The 15,818-nt window shown below is 32.9% G+C and overlaps 1 protein-coding gene across 2 annotated transcripts; it reads right to left on the minus strand.

The window, feature by feature from the left end:
- Window positions 1-3,589: 3,589 nt before the first annotated feature.
- LOC131071884 (transcription factor SCREAM2) lies at window positions 3,590-7,475 on the minus strand. 2 transcript variants are annotated; one of them, XM_058007847.2, is made up of 5 exons: window positions 6,638-7,475; window positions 6,460-6,531; window positions 5,207-5,401; window positions 4,320-4,490; window positions 3,590-4,215 (listed from the first exon to the last, which is right to left on the minus strand). In XM_058007847.2, the coding sequence occupies exons 1-5, from the start codon at window positions 7,205-7,207 to the stop codon at window positions 4,135-4,137; spliced, it is 1,089 nt and encodes a 362-aa protein (XP_057863830.2). In that variant the 5' UTR covers window positions 7,208-7,475; the 3' UTR covers window positions 3,590-4,134. The 2 variants fall into 2 exon arrangements, with proteins under 2 accessions (XP_057863830.2, XP_057863831.2); XM_058007848.2 differs by lacking the exon at window positions 6,460-6,531 and having other exon boundaries at window positions 6,638-7,473.
- Between the last annotated feature and the right edge of the window lie 8,343 nt (window positions 7,476-15,818).

The following is a 15,818-nucleotide window of genomic DNA, read 5'->3' on the forward strand; positions in this document are numbered from 1 at the left end:
CAGCCACATCTCTAATCGCAATTGAACCCAAACTTATGTAGATATAATCAACTCTATATTTATTTTTGTAAAATTATAATTTTCCAAATTAAACTAACAAAAAATGAATCTCTCTATACAAATCTAATTATATGGCTTTTCCTATATATATCATAATTGATTATTTTTGTGTCATATTTTTCATTGTTAGATCCAACCCATCAAAATAAATGAAAATAAACCAATTTAAATCTAAATATACTAATATTGATAAATTATTAATTCTAAACCAACAAAATGCAACTAACCTTTACTTTCCATAAGCAATTCTAATTTTATAATTACTAAATACTTTAATTTTTTTTAAATACGTATTCTTAGGCCAAAGGAATACACACACACACACATGCATACATACATACATACATACATGCATGCATACATGTGTAAAGGAAAATGGAAGGGTTCAAGGATTCGGGACATAGAGAATCAAATGCACTTTATATGAAAGGAAAATACAAATATCTAAAAGTTTGACACAAGAGAAATGGGTTAGGGATCATTAATGTGGTGTTCCTAATGCTAACAAAATAAAGAGCAAGGGAGATAGGGTGGAGGACATTCAATGTTCAGAGATTGGTTTTACCACATACCTTATACCTTTTGGGTATGATGGTATGAGTAATCCTACAAGTATGGGTCCCATAAGGAGGAAGAGAGATGGGAAGTGGAGTGAGGGAAATGAGTATGGGAAAAACTAAAATCCTGAGATTTTGAGGCTTAAAGGAAAAGTGAATCCTCAAATTGGGAATTGGTGATGGTGAATACTCAATGTAGAATAGAGAGGAGCCATGATTCAAAAGAGTAGGTAGAGATGAGGTTCATGGATTAGACTTGTAACTTGAGAAGTACATGATTATATGGAGACCTCAAATCCTAGGGCCAAAGGCTAAGACAAAGTAGGGAGTGAAAGCATGGGGAAAGTCATGATAAAGTACATAGATAATGAGAAGCCTAAAAGAATAAAATAGTCAATTTGGTCTCAAATAAAAATGGAAATGTTGGATTTGAAGGAATGGAGTGAAAGAATATTGGTAGGAGGAAACATATAGACCCAACAAAGGTTAAAAATAGACAAAAATACTCCTAACACTTAGAATTTTTTTATAGTTTGTGATATTTAGGCACATGTCAAGTATAAGAATTGGCAAAGCACCACATCAAGAGCATTTTTGAATAACGAGGTTCATTGAAGGAATTCTTAGATTGGTTATAGATTTTGGCTATAGATTTTGGCTAAAACATGGCTCTATTAAGAAAGAAAGCATTAAACTTAGATAAATTTGCACTTATTAATATAGACCCCAATATCAATTAAATGGGGCAAGACACAAATATCACATAGCAACTAAAGGGACAAAAATATAAATCTTTCATAAAATATCAATGAGGGACTTTATAGGCATAAAATCAAACTAAAAAGGAATTAGAAGCACACTAGAGTCCTTACATTGAGAATGATATGCAAGATCAAGGTCAAAAGGACAAACATTGATGGAGGGGATCCCTATTTTATCTAAAATTGGAGATGGTGTTGTAAGGCATAAATAAGTGGAAACTTTATTAGAGAATGTTTCTAAACATTTTAAGATGATTAAACCAACGTAGAAACCATTTATTAAAGGTTTGTCATAATTAAAGCTTTTCAAAATTACTTCATACAAGAAATTAATCCTCATGAGTTAATGAGGCCTTGGAGTAATCCATGAAAAAATGTGTGTGCAAGCAAGTTCATTTCCTCTTCATGAAATCAACTAAACTAATCAGTGCAAACATGAATTGCAACAATATTGGAGATAAATTTCATTGTAGTGTGGCAATCAACACATACTCACAACTCGGGGCATGTCTAGAAAACCAAAATCAATTGTCAACTTTTCACTATGATGGTAGACAAATAAAGTTTTTCTTCCTTTTCCATGCCACTAAGTAAATGCCTTGTATCTAGAAAGTACTTGTTGCTTTCATCTCCCAAGCTAATTTCTCCAACTTTGCATAGATCTACTAATTCAATGGATGTGATATGTCTCCTACACAAGAATGTACCATTTTGTGGCTATCAATCTGACTACATTTGGAGATCTTTTTGATTCCTTATTTTCAATCAATCTCCTTACCATTTTATCACACCATATGCCCACCTCTACATAGATATTTGAGAGAAGAGCATAGATCACATCTCTTTTAGGATCCAAATAAAGTAGTGTCCAAATAAATAAAGTAGTATCCAAATAAACACTCATGAGCTTATATTCATATGAGATTTGTAGGCAACAAGAAAACTTATCCAAAAAACCACCACATGTTTAAATGACATTTTGATGATATAGTTTAGGGTGTCCTCAAGATAGCCAACATGAGCAAGTAGGCCAACCATCTACACATAATAAACAATTATGAGTGTAATGTAGTAAGGGTTCCCGTGTGATTGAAGTATGCACAGTCCACATACACTAAATCTACATTACAAACTTCACCAAACTCTTTCTTTCCCTAGCCTCTAACAACCACACCATGAAGATGGATGCTATATCATTGTTGAACTTGAAATGGTAGGTTGAATTCAAGAATGTCTCCCCCATAATCATCTTAAGTGTTTCTAACACCTCCAACTGTTAAATTGTTTTTTGTAATATGCTATCTATTAGTCTTCCTCAAAACCCCGTTTATCGATCCTTAAAGTTCATACAAATTGTGGTCTCCATAGTAGTGTGATGTCTTCACTAGGCATAATGAGGAAGATATAGCCCTCCGACCACCTCGAGAGCTATCATGGTAGTTGCAATTAATCTTCTCATCCGCCATTCTCCCATTAATGTCATCTATTATTATTAGACATCCTTTCATCCACTCCCAACTCGCCTAAGAATTGTGCATAATCCACCATATCAACGATAGAGTAATCCGCCATCATTTGCTTAGCCTATTTTATAGCTTGTTTGTCATGTGGTTGCCCTCAAAATTGATGTGAGTTTGAAATCCTCCAATTGAGATAGACCCTCCCAAATGTGTGGAATGATTTTTTGTAATTTCTAATTCAAGATTTTTTTGCGAAGAATGGCATTAATAGTGACGGTGAATCTTCTTCTAAATCTGACCTCTTGATTACAATTATAATTAATTATAGAACTAATTTTGACATGTAAGAATTCACTTATTTCATTATACACCTTTTGATATTATATTTATAATCTATAATAAATCATTGAAATTTACAATTGTAACTTTATATTTTTAGTTTTAATTCTAATTTCATATTATTACTATTATTACAATACTATAAAGATGAGTACTAGCTATTACGTGACACTTATTATTAGCTCTATTTCATTTTCTTAAATTAGTATGTCACACCGTTCACAATGGTTTTCATATTCAAATAAACTAGTCATATCATTCAACCATTAAGAGACAATTTTTTATTAATTAATATATATAATAATATTTGTAAATATGTTTTTGCAAATAAAAAAATGTATATATTCTTCTGCCTTAATTTGCTAAGAATGACAGCAACTGGTAGATGTAAAAGATATCCATGTACTCAAAATAAGACAAACGCAATCGAGGATTGCATTGATTAAGATAACGTGTACATACAGAAATCCTGTCATATTTTTCCCTTTCTCTGATCTCATGATCAATACAGCTCAACAAGCACTGGTATTATCATGATGCTTAGTAGAAGAGACATGGAACACAGTATTACCATTTACAAAGAGGATTCACGGGTGTGGCTTTGAAATGATCACAAAACTCATCATCAGGTATTTGTACCACTGAAATTTGCATTTGGATAGAAGTGACATTGAACTTAAACACAATAAGAAACCCTAATTCTTACCATGCTTCTTTCTCTAAGAAACTTGGAGGTAAACCCTAGCTTGCTTTTAATGTATACATTCAAAGGCCCAATAGCATCTCTGGCATTTATTGCAAATATTCATCACTATATATTTGAATTCCCCATTTTAAGAAATTGCTGTCTCACTAAAAGCTATTCATTGGGTTCTGATTTGAAAGTATTAGGGAAGATGGCAATCTCATGTAGCAGAGTGGGGGCTGACTGATTTAACCTGCTGTATGGTGGATTTGTTACAATGTAGTTTGATAGCATGAAGTATGTTGCAGCAGTGCTTTGATGTCCTCAGGTGCAATGTCTTTGTCCATAGTTTGCTGCCATGAAATACAGAGTACCAAGTAGAATGTTGGCTATTTGATATTTATGAGGGCTTTCATTATATGACAGAAGAATGTAGTGAATGTAATTATTTAAGTACCTCGGCTTGAAAACAATCAAGTTTGAAGCCATTCAAGCAGCTTATGGCAGCTTGCTTGACATCAAGACCAAGTTCATCTAGAGCCCTGATTGTGGATATAAGCAAACCCCGCTTTCTCGAACAGGACATGTGAATATTCACCTCTCTGCCTTTTGTTGTCCTTACTTCCACCTGCAGTTGCCTTTTATCTATCAATAACCCTAATGAAATTGTATCCTAAAGGAGCACTTGAATGAAAAAGACAATGATAAATAAATTACAGAGAATCAATGAATCTTGTAAACAAGGAATGTTAAATCAAATGAGTTAGTAACATTTATGATGAAAATATACACAATCCAAATCAAGACTTTTATCAGTATTGAGCTCATTACTGATGAGCGAAAATTGAGTTCTTCAAATCTGTTCTGAGTATCTGGTCTGATAAAGGGAGTGAAGTACTATAACATTCAGGGCAAGGAATCTTTTTCTCTCACCCTGAGATGATATGAAATCGGCCTTGAATGATAGGAAAGATGCTCCCTCTTTATTAGTAGCTTCTTCAAAGCTACCCATATATTGCACAATAACTCCAGTAAGTGCATAGATTTCTCCGTATGAAATTCTTAATTCCCATGGAGTAATTGAAGGGCAGCTTTATAATGCGTGGCAGAGCAAGAAGGTCATTAACAGCTGTATACCACTCAGCATCTTCACGGTAGATGCACTACTTATTTGTTTAAGTTTTGCTGTAATCTAGATATTTTGCATGATTTTAGGTTCTGATTAGAGACATCGTACATGATTTGTTCAACAATTCTTCTACCCACTTTTTGTTCTCACATGGACAACACTGAAACAAGAATTTAGATTCTTTATCGGTGAATAAGGTACAATAATAGGCTTACCTGTGCTACTTGCCTATCTGCGTTAGGCATTGAGACATTGTAATCTCTCGAAGGATGTGAGAACTGAAAATTTGAGGAACCAACAATGTAAGAAGTCTGTGAAGGTTGCATGAGCTCACTATGCACTTCATTGATACTCTGCAGAAGCTTCTTCATGTACCGTACAGCATCTCCTAAAATTGAGACCCTGTCCACCTGCATAAACAAAAGTGCCAAGCATAAAAGTGTTAATGCCAGTTGCCACCATGTTACTGTATTGACTATAATGTCAAGTCAATAAATTTTATCTATACGTTTTAAAATATCTAAATAGCTGGCAAGAGTTGGCATGAGTTTTCCAGTCTATATAGATTATATAAGATTGTTTCTGGATCCAATTATGTCAGTTTTTGAATTGTTGTGGATCATGCACAGTTATCTATTATTAGAAATAAAAAAGCGATGATAGATCATTGAGTGTGATCTGTGACATCAGGAAGAGGAGTGCGATGACAGATCACTGAAAGTGATCTGAAAAGTCAATTGAAAAACTAACACAATTGAATTAAAAAACAATCTTATCTAATATCCAAATACCTTTTCAATTAAACCCAAATGTTAGTTGCAAGGTCCATCTGCTAACATAAAATACTTTTAGGCCACATCTTGAGAGAATTTGATTTAAATTCTGTGTCTAAAAATTTATCTAAACTCATAATCTTTATCCCAACAAGTGAATTCCATGAACATCCTTGGTAAGAGAGAAACTATTACAGAATTAGAACAGGATCTATTTCTCTGGTCAGGCTCGCATAGGTGGATCAAAGTCTATATTAGCTAACCACAGGAAACTCCTAAATGACTTCGCAGTCTATCAACTATTAACAACTTAATCCCTAAATCTAAAATGGAAATAGCTTTCAGCCCAAATCAGCAGGACCAGTTATCCCCTCTATTATGAGAATACTTGAAACTGTTCAAAACAGTGAAAAAACTATAAGTAAAACTTAAGTGGTAAACTTCATAAAGGCTACAAGATCAACTTTGGCACTTGACAACAGGCCAAAAGTAGGACATGGAGAAAATATTTTGTCAAACAGTACTTCTGAGCATCTTCTTCAAGTGTGGAGTTGCCAGCTGGAGCATGGACGAAGTTCAGGAACAGTCAGAAAATGCCCATGTAACAGAGAAACACCCGCAAATGAGGCAAACTATTTTAGATTAGTGTTGATAACAATATCTGCTTTTCAGAGATTTCCAACAGACTGACTTACACTTTTTATATGGACCAAGCTAAAAAGAGAAAACCATAGAAAGATCAAACATTTACTGGTCAAGCCTCCAACCTGAAACAGCATAACCAAAAGGCAGAACAAATTAGAATAACGTTTGATGAACTTGTGCAACTGAGGAAGTGGATCTTCTTTCAATAACATACTAAAAAATACCCACCTTGGAGATGTTGGGCACCACTGACCGAAGCATATAAAGGCGGTCATTGAGCTTCTTCCTTCTCCTCCTCTCTGCCATGAGATTCTTAGCTGGTAAACCATTGGCAGTCTTCCCCACTCTCTTATGAGGAACAGGGATACCACCATGCAAATCACCATAATTAGCCTCACCTCCAACACCAAGTTTACCAAATTCAATTGGCATCCTATCATTCCCACCCTCTGCACACTTCTTTCCATTGAATTCACCCAATTCACAGTCGACCCCATCCATTGCAAGCCTTTTGGATAAAGTGAATTCACCATCAGTGATGTAGGGAGGAGCCTTCATAGCTTCAAGACTTGATGCAGAATACCTCACATCATTCATATTAGTACTCAGAGAGCTTATTTGACTTCGTGGGTAGCCTAGAGAAGAACCCAAAAGATCATCTAGACTCTCCTCAATGCCATCAAATACTGGAGAATAGTAGGAACCGTCATTACTGTAATTCAGCTCAGATTGGTGTTCTTGAAGTATGATGGTATTAAACCAAAAAAAATTCTCATCCACAGAATCAATCCAAGACATCTTTTCTGTGTTGTATTCGGAACTGTAGCTGCTCTAATATGGGTTTGCACAAACTTGTGCTCAAATTCGGCTACCTACAGCAAGACCCTATGTAAACATATAAAAGATCTCATCCTAAGCTCTCTCCTGGATCACTCGAGTCTTTATAGTGTCATTTCTTGTCGTTTTGGATACATATTTTAATCTTGGATAAACTTCAGTTACTCCCACACCCAGAAAATAATAACGAACACGAGATCTCACGTAGTTATGCAAGACTGTTAAGGAGAAATAACCAACAAAACATCAAAGCTCCACAGTAATGGAAATAGATTTTGAACAGTATAAGAGATTCCCATGGATATACAAAACTTAAATTTGATGGCCGTAGGACCATGTGAAATATTATCAATTCTTTTCAAGGATTTTATCATATGAATGTTTAAATTTTAGTGGAATGTGGAAAAAATTATGTTTATAGTTGATGAAGCTTCAAGGCAAGTAAGGGTCTTAGGTGTAGGATGCACAATAAGAAATTAGAGGGGAATCTTTATTGGATGGTGTTAAAAAAATACGGTGAGAAATAATAATGAGCTTAAGATGGAAGTTTTGTATGAATGTTTGAAATTATGTATGAGAAAAATATAAAAATAATAGATATTAAAGGTGATTTTATGATATGTGTTTAAGTCATTAAATTTAGGAGGACAACAATTAATTTTTTTATTTAAATGAATTGATTGAATCATCTCCCTTTTGGATATAGATGTCAAGACTATTCTTTGAAGCATATTTATCAAGAGCCCAATATAACCATGAACCTCTTAGACAATTATGGCATTTATCAATCTAACGAGATAGTTATGTTAGATAGGTGTGGTGTTTGGGTTAAATCTACAATAGCTTATAGAATCAAAAGGTATGGTCATGCTTGCTTGGGTGGAGTAAACCTTGTGGCACCTATGATCATAGCTATCGTTCGATAATCTCAAGATGCACAAAATAGTAAATAAAATATTTAGGTATTGATCCCTCTTCATGAATCACAAAGAATTGCTTATTAAAGGTGTGGATGTGGTGCTTCTACATCAAAGATGACTAAAATAATGCCAATTTGTGAAAGACAATGTATGTGTGCAAATGAAGATTTAACAATTTAATTGAGAGACTATTTAATATTATTGTTCCTAGACCATAAATGCCATCATCGATGTCATTGAAGTGTATTTTTTTAAGTATGAGCATGTCTATGATAAAACTATCCTTGACGAGTTTTTAAGACAACCATTAATAACATGGGAAGAAAAATATGGATGAAGTTGGCCACAAATTAACACATTTACAACTCATGGTACAATGACGTTTTTACAACAATATCAAAATATCACTACAAGTAGGCTGAGAGAAATGTGGGAGGGATATTTAATAGAGATTTGTTGAAGGAGAATCTTTTGATGCGAAAGTGTCTTTATCTCTTATTAATAGGCTTAAAAAAGCATAGTTTTTTTGCTAGCACCCTACACTATTCACCTTGATGTAATGATGAGAATCTATGAGCTATTGGAAAGACTTTTTCGTTTTGTATAATAATATCAAAAAGGACATTGTAAGAAATATAATATTTTAAACTCTTCCGAGTTTAAGAATTTGTTTTTTTATTGAATTATTTGATCAATGGGAGCTACTCACAAGGTAGCAACTTGCATATCAAATATATAATATATATATATATATATACATAATAAGGTAAATGCATTTTTTTAGTTATTAATTTAGACATTATTTGGGTAAAAGGAAAAGGTCATTTCAAATCATTAAAGCAAACCACTTTTTTATTGAAAATAATGTCTATTATGTGGGGAAGGTTATAGATTTTGAATTTGATAGATGACAGAGTATTACACTTCAATCAGTCATTTTTTGATGAATCATTAATATGAGAAAAACTAAGAGTTTTGAATTTGAAAGATGTAGATTTTTCATAACAATCAACAATTTACTTGTAAAGTATATTATATATGTATTTCAACATATTGAATTTGAAGACAATAAGATTCTATATATTAAATAATATGTTTTCACATAAATTAAAATATACCACGTTTACTTATACCCTAAAAATCTACCATAATTTATATGAAAACAATTTGACACCAATAGAAGTTATTTTATATTACTTTTAATTTTATTAAAAATATGTACCTTTTATTTTAATTTTTTCTTCAATTATAATTTTACTAATGCACCTCTTACAAGAAGAAACTATTAGTTGCATTAATTAGTTGAATGCTCCTATCTTCTATAACTATTTTTACATTTTATTGTGTTTGAAGACATATAAAATGCATCTTCATTTGAAATTACAATTAACTAGGGATAAAACACTAATTAACTCTTTAATCAAGGACTAGAAACATATAATTGAGGCAATTTTTATGTATTAATCGTTTCAGTTGGGAGGATAAATTTGTTTTGATGGTTAAACCTTGGTTCTTAGGTTTTAACCCATCTACTGATTCATTGAATGAGATTCCTATTTGGGTTAGGCTCCCTAACCTTCCCCTTCATCTATGGACGAACTCTCTACTAGAGGAAGTGGGAGAGGCTTTAGGCGAATTCCTAATGATTGATAAGGATTCTTTCCAAATTTATCATTCTACTTATGCTCGGATTTTGGTTAACATTGATGTTTCTAAAGGGCTTCCAGCTGAGATAGAGATTGAATCTTCCTTGGGATCATGGGTCCAACCACTTGACTTTGAGGGTATCCCCTTTAGATGTCGAAAGTGCTTCCAGACTAGACATGTTGTTGCACGGTGTGAAATTGATAAAAAGAAAAAAAAATCTTCTTCTTGGTGGAAGGGTGCCTCTGAACACTATTTTGTTAAAAAGAAAAGCTTCTCCCAAGTGGTTGCGCAGGTTCCTCAGGTTGATGGTATTGCGCCTCTGGTTGCTACCTCTGTTTCTGGTGTAGCTTTGCTTCAGGAGTGTGTGGATGTTTGCGGTGGCATCTCGACTAATCATTTGAAAAATGCTGGATATTCCTCTTGGGTGGATGGCCTTCCCGCTTCCCAGATTGCTGTTGGATCTTTATCTGATTCTCCGATTTCTGTTGTGCCTGCCTCTCTAGATGTTGGCTCTATTCCTCCTGGTGATGGGAGGTCCTCTATTCTGGACCCATCCTCTTGGCAAAAGGCTGCTGCTAGGGTTGAGGAGGGATGGATTACTGTTAAAAGTAAAAAATCTAAATTGTCCTAGTCCTCTTTTGATATGACCCTTCGATCCCATAAGGGTAGGTCAAATTCTTGATCCGTCTTGGTTGGGTTGGGGCTGCTGGTCTTTTGCAGCCCACTGGTTTTTGTTGGGGATCCTTCTTGTGTTGTTCCCCATTTTTTGTTTGGCTGTGCTGAGTCTCGTTTGTGTTCTATTTCTTTGTGTGGTCTTTCAAGTTTATCTTTCGGTTCGGGTTGCTAGTCCTTCTAAAACCTATCTTGTATAGGGTTTCTGGTCCCTTAAAAACTTGTTTTCCTTAATCAAAAACATATAATTGAGGCAAGTCACTAAGATGACAAGAAAATGTCAAAATAAATAAAAGGTTAGATATTACTTGGATCTTTACTAATGATAGTAATATATGTAATGCAATAAGGATGTAGGTGCACTCATGGACTACTTGATGACTACAATACTTAAACTTAAAGTGTTATTTATAATGTAAATCTTTGTATCATGCAATTGTAAATGCTCAAAATACAAGAGCCAATATTATATATTCAATAGTGATAATAGATCCTCAATAGCCCAGAAGTAGAAAAAAGTGGTAGTTGACTTCATCTTCTAGAGAATACCATAATTTAAACCACGTATTTATCTTCTAGTGTACCTTATAGTCCCTCCCAGTCCTTTATCTTTTTCATGTGCATTCTTCTAATTTTAATATTTTTAATTTGTGTTATCCTTTTAGAAAATTACTAATTTTTATAGCTTGACAATTTTGTATCTATTGTGGTAGTTATTTATATTCCATGATGATGCCAAAGCATCTTATGATTAATAAAATGTGATCTGCCACTTTTGTTGACAAATGAGAGATTGCATGTCATATATATTGTCACTATATAACTAACAAGTGGGAAGTTGCCTTCGCTCATATGCCAATAACAAATGAAGTAGGGAATGACTATTGGGATATTCTCTTCTAAAGCAAGAAAGGTCCCATGAGTGGCATACAATTTTAGGAATGGATGACCTTGAGCAAGAGTTTTATCATTTTTGCTAATAATGTTGACGTGTTTAAGTGTTATTGTTAGCTCTTGCAACAATTCAAGGTTTTTGTGGTTCTAGTTCCTATGATAATGCATTATTCTTGTTGAGAATTAGTGAAAAAGTTGTTCATGTTTTGACCTCATATTTAAAATACCCTTGCAATATGAACTCTTGTTCCATTTATATCTATCTTTGAAGATCCAAGCTTGTTCCTAAACTCGGGTTTGGTCTATGGCCTTGTGGGCTAGTTAATCAACCTTGATTTCTTTCAATAAGGATGCAACCTAATCTTGTTAGATTGTAGAACACATATATAAGAATGACATACCTAGGAAGGAACAACACAAGGGATTCATTAGTGATTTAATCTTGATGAAGTTGATTCATTCTCCAATTTCAATATTGGTCTTAATGTTTTTGTGTGTCTTGTGATGCTACCAAGCACTTATACATTTTCTATTTTGGCTATTTTCATGTTTTCAATGATGTCTAGAAAAGTAATTGAAGATCTAAACATGTGTGGATATAATCTACTCTCTCTATTTTTTTATATAATTAAGTATTCCAATTAAACAAGGAAAAATGAATCCTTCTTTATATGAATGTAATTATATGGTTTTTCTATTGGCAATATGTGTTGTCATTGATGTCTACTTGACGTCTGATAGTATGTATTGTCACCAAGGAGATAACTGGAGTATGTGTAGAGGATAATCATGTTCTTTGATGGTGCATGGATATGTTGAAGATATTGGAGAACAATTGTGACAATGATCATAGAAGTTGAAGACAATCCAAAGAATTACTTGATGCCATTATATTGGTCTAGAGAAAATTGAGATGGAGCAGATGGTATGTATTAACCCATTTGATTTTTCCATATGTTGTGGTTGACTTGGTTGCAATTTACTTTCTCTGGGTGTCTATGATGTTTGGGGTCAAGGGATATGTTATGTTGCATAAGGAAATTTGCCTAAGTACAAAATGGTTTGGTTCCTTGTGACTAGGTCTTTGTAATCTACTCCATATTTTGCCTTGCATGATCTTGATATATGGATTTGGGATCTTTCTTTGAAGTATGCTAGGTATCATTCTACTAATTTTAAGGTTGCAATTATTTATACAAATAAAGTTACAAGTGTTAGATCTTTGGTTCTACATTTGTCAATATAAGTTGTCTCAAGCAGGTCACTAGAAAGCTTCACATTCTATTGCATTGATTGGTATGGCCTTGTGATTTTTGGATGTGGTTGAAGACAATGTTTTGGATCAGTGAAAAATTTTAGATTTGTTGAAGCTCTAGTGCATGGTGTTCTTCACAGTGATTTCAAGCACTTGGTTCGATCTACATAGTATTTACCAGTTTGGTGATTTTGCTCCTTTGCATTAACATATGATGATTGATCTCTTTAGGAGATGTTGTAAGAATGTTATAGATCATCATCAATTCTTTTTTCTTGGTCCACATGATGTTTTAGTTTCTCTTTGATGGTAAAGAGGTTAACAATGATCTTTCTTGATAGTGGTGTTGATAAATGGTCGACATAATGTGTTCCTTCATTTGTAGTACATCTTTCAACATTAGTAATAGAGGTCTGGACTAAAGCCTAGACCTCTGTTACTAATGTTGAAAGATGTATCATGATATGTTGAGAGTTTAGCTATGTTCTTGGTTGATCTACAATCCAATTTTATGATTAATGTACATGGTTGGAGCTGACCTACTCTTGGTCAAACGTTACACTTGATAGGTTCTATTTGAGTTGATCCAAGTGATATTTTTGATAGATGCAAAGGATATATATAAGGATGAACAATTCATTTGTGAGGTGTATGTAAAGTGTGAAGAATTGTGATGTGGAAATTATATTAGTAATATTGTAGATGATTATATTGTGTTGAATTTGTATAACATAATAGTTTAGACTACAAAGATGACTGCACTACATGCATTTGTTAGATGCTTCTTTTTCAGTAGTTCACATTGTGCATAACACTGTAATCTCATTATCCCTTGTTTTAAAGAAGTAATATTCAAATTACAAACATTGTATCTTTCCCTCAGGCAATGCGCTCTAGCCTGAAAGTCCATTCAAGGAGTCGTGAGCTTCTTTGGACATGAGCCTAAAAAAACATTGTAACAATATGTTTCACATATTGTGAGTTAATCCTCACCATGGATTTCCCCTCCTTGGGTTTTCCATGTAAAAATATTGGTGTCTTTGTCTTATGAATGTTCTACTTCATCTCTATGTCAGACTTGTGTGAATATTGTCATTGTTGTCATTGATGTCAAATTTGGTTGTCTGGTTTGGACCAGATGGTGTATGTTGTTGGAATTGCAATTTTGGTATTGTTGGAAGATAGGAGATGATGCAGTAATGCATAAATGATCTACTAGAGTTATTTCCAAGGATAAGAATCCTAAGTTATTCTTATCAGTTGTGTGTTCTAGTATTAGTCATGATAGTTATATCTGTTGTACCTATCATATTTTTGTGGTCCAACATATGTGGTACGTGTGGTATCTGTATTTTAGAGTTTGGAGTTGTTGTGCTTAGAGTTTTGCACGCTTATGGGTTTGTATCTATGGATTAGGTTGATCGCTATTCTATTCTAGTAATTAAGGAATGTGCATCAATGAATGAATTGTGTAAAGGAAGCGTGTAGAGATCTTGCAAAGACCAACTTGGTTATCATGTTTTTGATTAAGGATTTATTGGATAACGTGTTGTTCAAAACAACATGTTACTTGTGTTTGGCTGACATATTATCTATATCTATATCTACATACATATATAGATGTATATATATATATATATGTATATGTATATGTATATATCTATATATATGTATATGTATATGTATATGTATATGTATATATGTATATATGTATATATCTATATATACATCTAGATATATAGATATATACATATACATATACATATACATACATATATATATATGTGCATATGTATATATGTATATCTATATATGCATGTATGTATGTATATGTATATATATATGTATATATATGCATATATGTATATGTATATATGTATATATATACATATATACATATATACATATACATACATATATATGTATATATACACATATACATATGTATATATATGTATGTATATATGTATATCTATATATATATACATACCTACACACACACACACACACATGTATGTATATATATAGTAATAGTTTAGACTACAAAGATGACTACACTGCATGCATTTGTTAGATGCTTCTTTTTCAGTACTTCACATTGTGCATAGCATTGCAATCTCATTATCCCTTGTTTTAAAGAAGTGATATTCAAATTGCAATCATTGTATCTTTCCCTCAGGCAATGTGCTCTAGCCTGAAAGTCCATTCAAGGAGTCGTGAGCTTCTTTGGACATGAGCCTAAAAAAACACTGTAACAATATGTTTCACATATTGTGAGTTAATCCTCACCATGGTTTTTCCCTCCTTGGGTTTTCCATGTAAAAATCTTGGTGTCTGTGTTATGAATGTTCTACTTCATCTCTATGTCAGACTTGTGTGAATATTGTCATTGTTGTCATTGATGTAAAATTTGGTTATCTGGTTTGGACCAGATGGTGTATATTGTTGGAATTGCAGTTTTGGTATTGCTGGAAGATAGGAGATGATGCAATAAGGCATAAATGATCTACTAGAGTTATTTTTAGAGATAAGAGTCCCGAGTTATTTTTATCAGTTGTGTGTTCTAGTATTAGTCATGATAGTTATATCATTTGTATCTATCATATTTTTGTGGTCCGACATATGTGGTATGTGTGGTATGTATATTTTAGAGTTTGGAGTTGTTGTGCTTAGAGTTTTGCACACTTATGGGTTTGTATCTATGGGTCAGGTTGACCACTATTCTATTCTGGTAATTAAGGAATGTGCATCGATGAATGAGTTGTGTAAAGGAAGCATGCAAAGATCTTGCGAAGACCGACTTGGTTAACATGTTTATGATTAAGGATTTATTGGATAACGTGTTGTTCCAAACAACATGTTACTTGTGCTTGGTCGACATATACATACATATACATATACATACATATATATATACATATATATGTATATATACACATATATATGTATATATATGTACATATATATGTATATATATATGTACATATATATATACATATATATGTACATATATATGTATATACATATATATGTATATATGTATATATGTATGTATATGTATGTATATATATGTATATATTTGTATATATCTATATATATCTATACAAATATATACATATGTATATATACATATGTATACATATATATATGTATATACATATGTATATATATGTACATGTATATA

Source organism: Cryptomeria japonica, chromosome 10 (genome assembly GCF_030272615.1).
Source record: "Cryptomeria japonica chromosome 10, Sugi_1.0, whole genome shotgun sequence".
In the NCBI taxonomy this organism is placed as follows: Eukaryota; Viridiplantae; Streptophyta; class Pinopsida; order Cupressales; family Cupressaceae; genus Cryptomeria; species Cryptomeria japonica.

Bases quoted from the DNA above. Each gene is read 5' to 3' on its own strand.
- LOC131071884 (XM_058007847.2), bottom strand. From the start codon at position 7,207: ATGTCTTGGATTGATTCTGTGGATGAGAATTTTTTTTGGTTTAATACC. The intron at 6,532-6,637 runs GTGGGTATTTTT...ATGCTGTTTCAG, and splicing joins TGGTGCCCAACATCTCCAAG to GTTGGAGGCTTGACCAGTAA. The intron at 5,402-6,459 runs GTAAGTCAGTCT...TTGTTTATGCAG, and splicing joins GCTTGGTCCATATAAAAAGT to GTGGACAGGGTCTCAATTTT.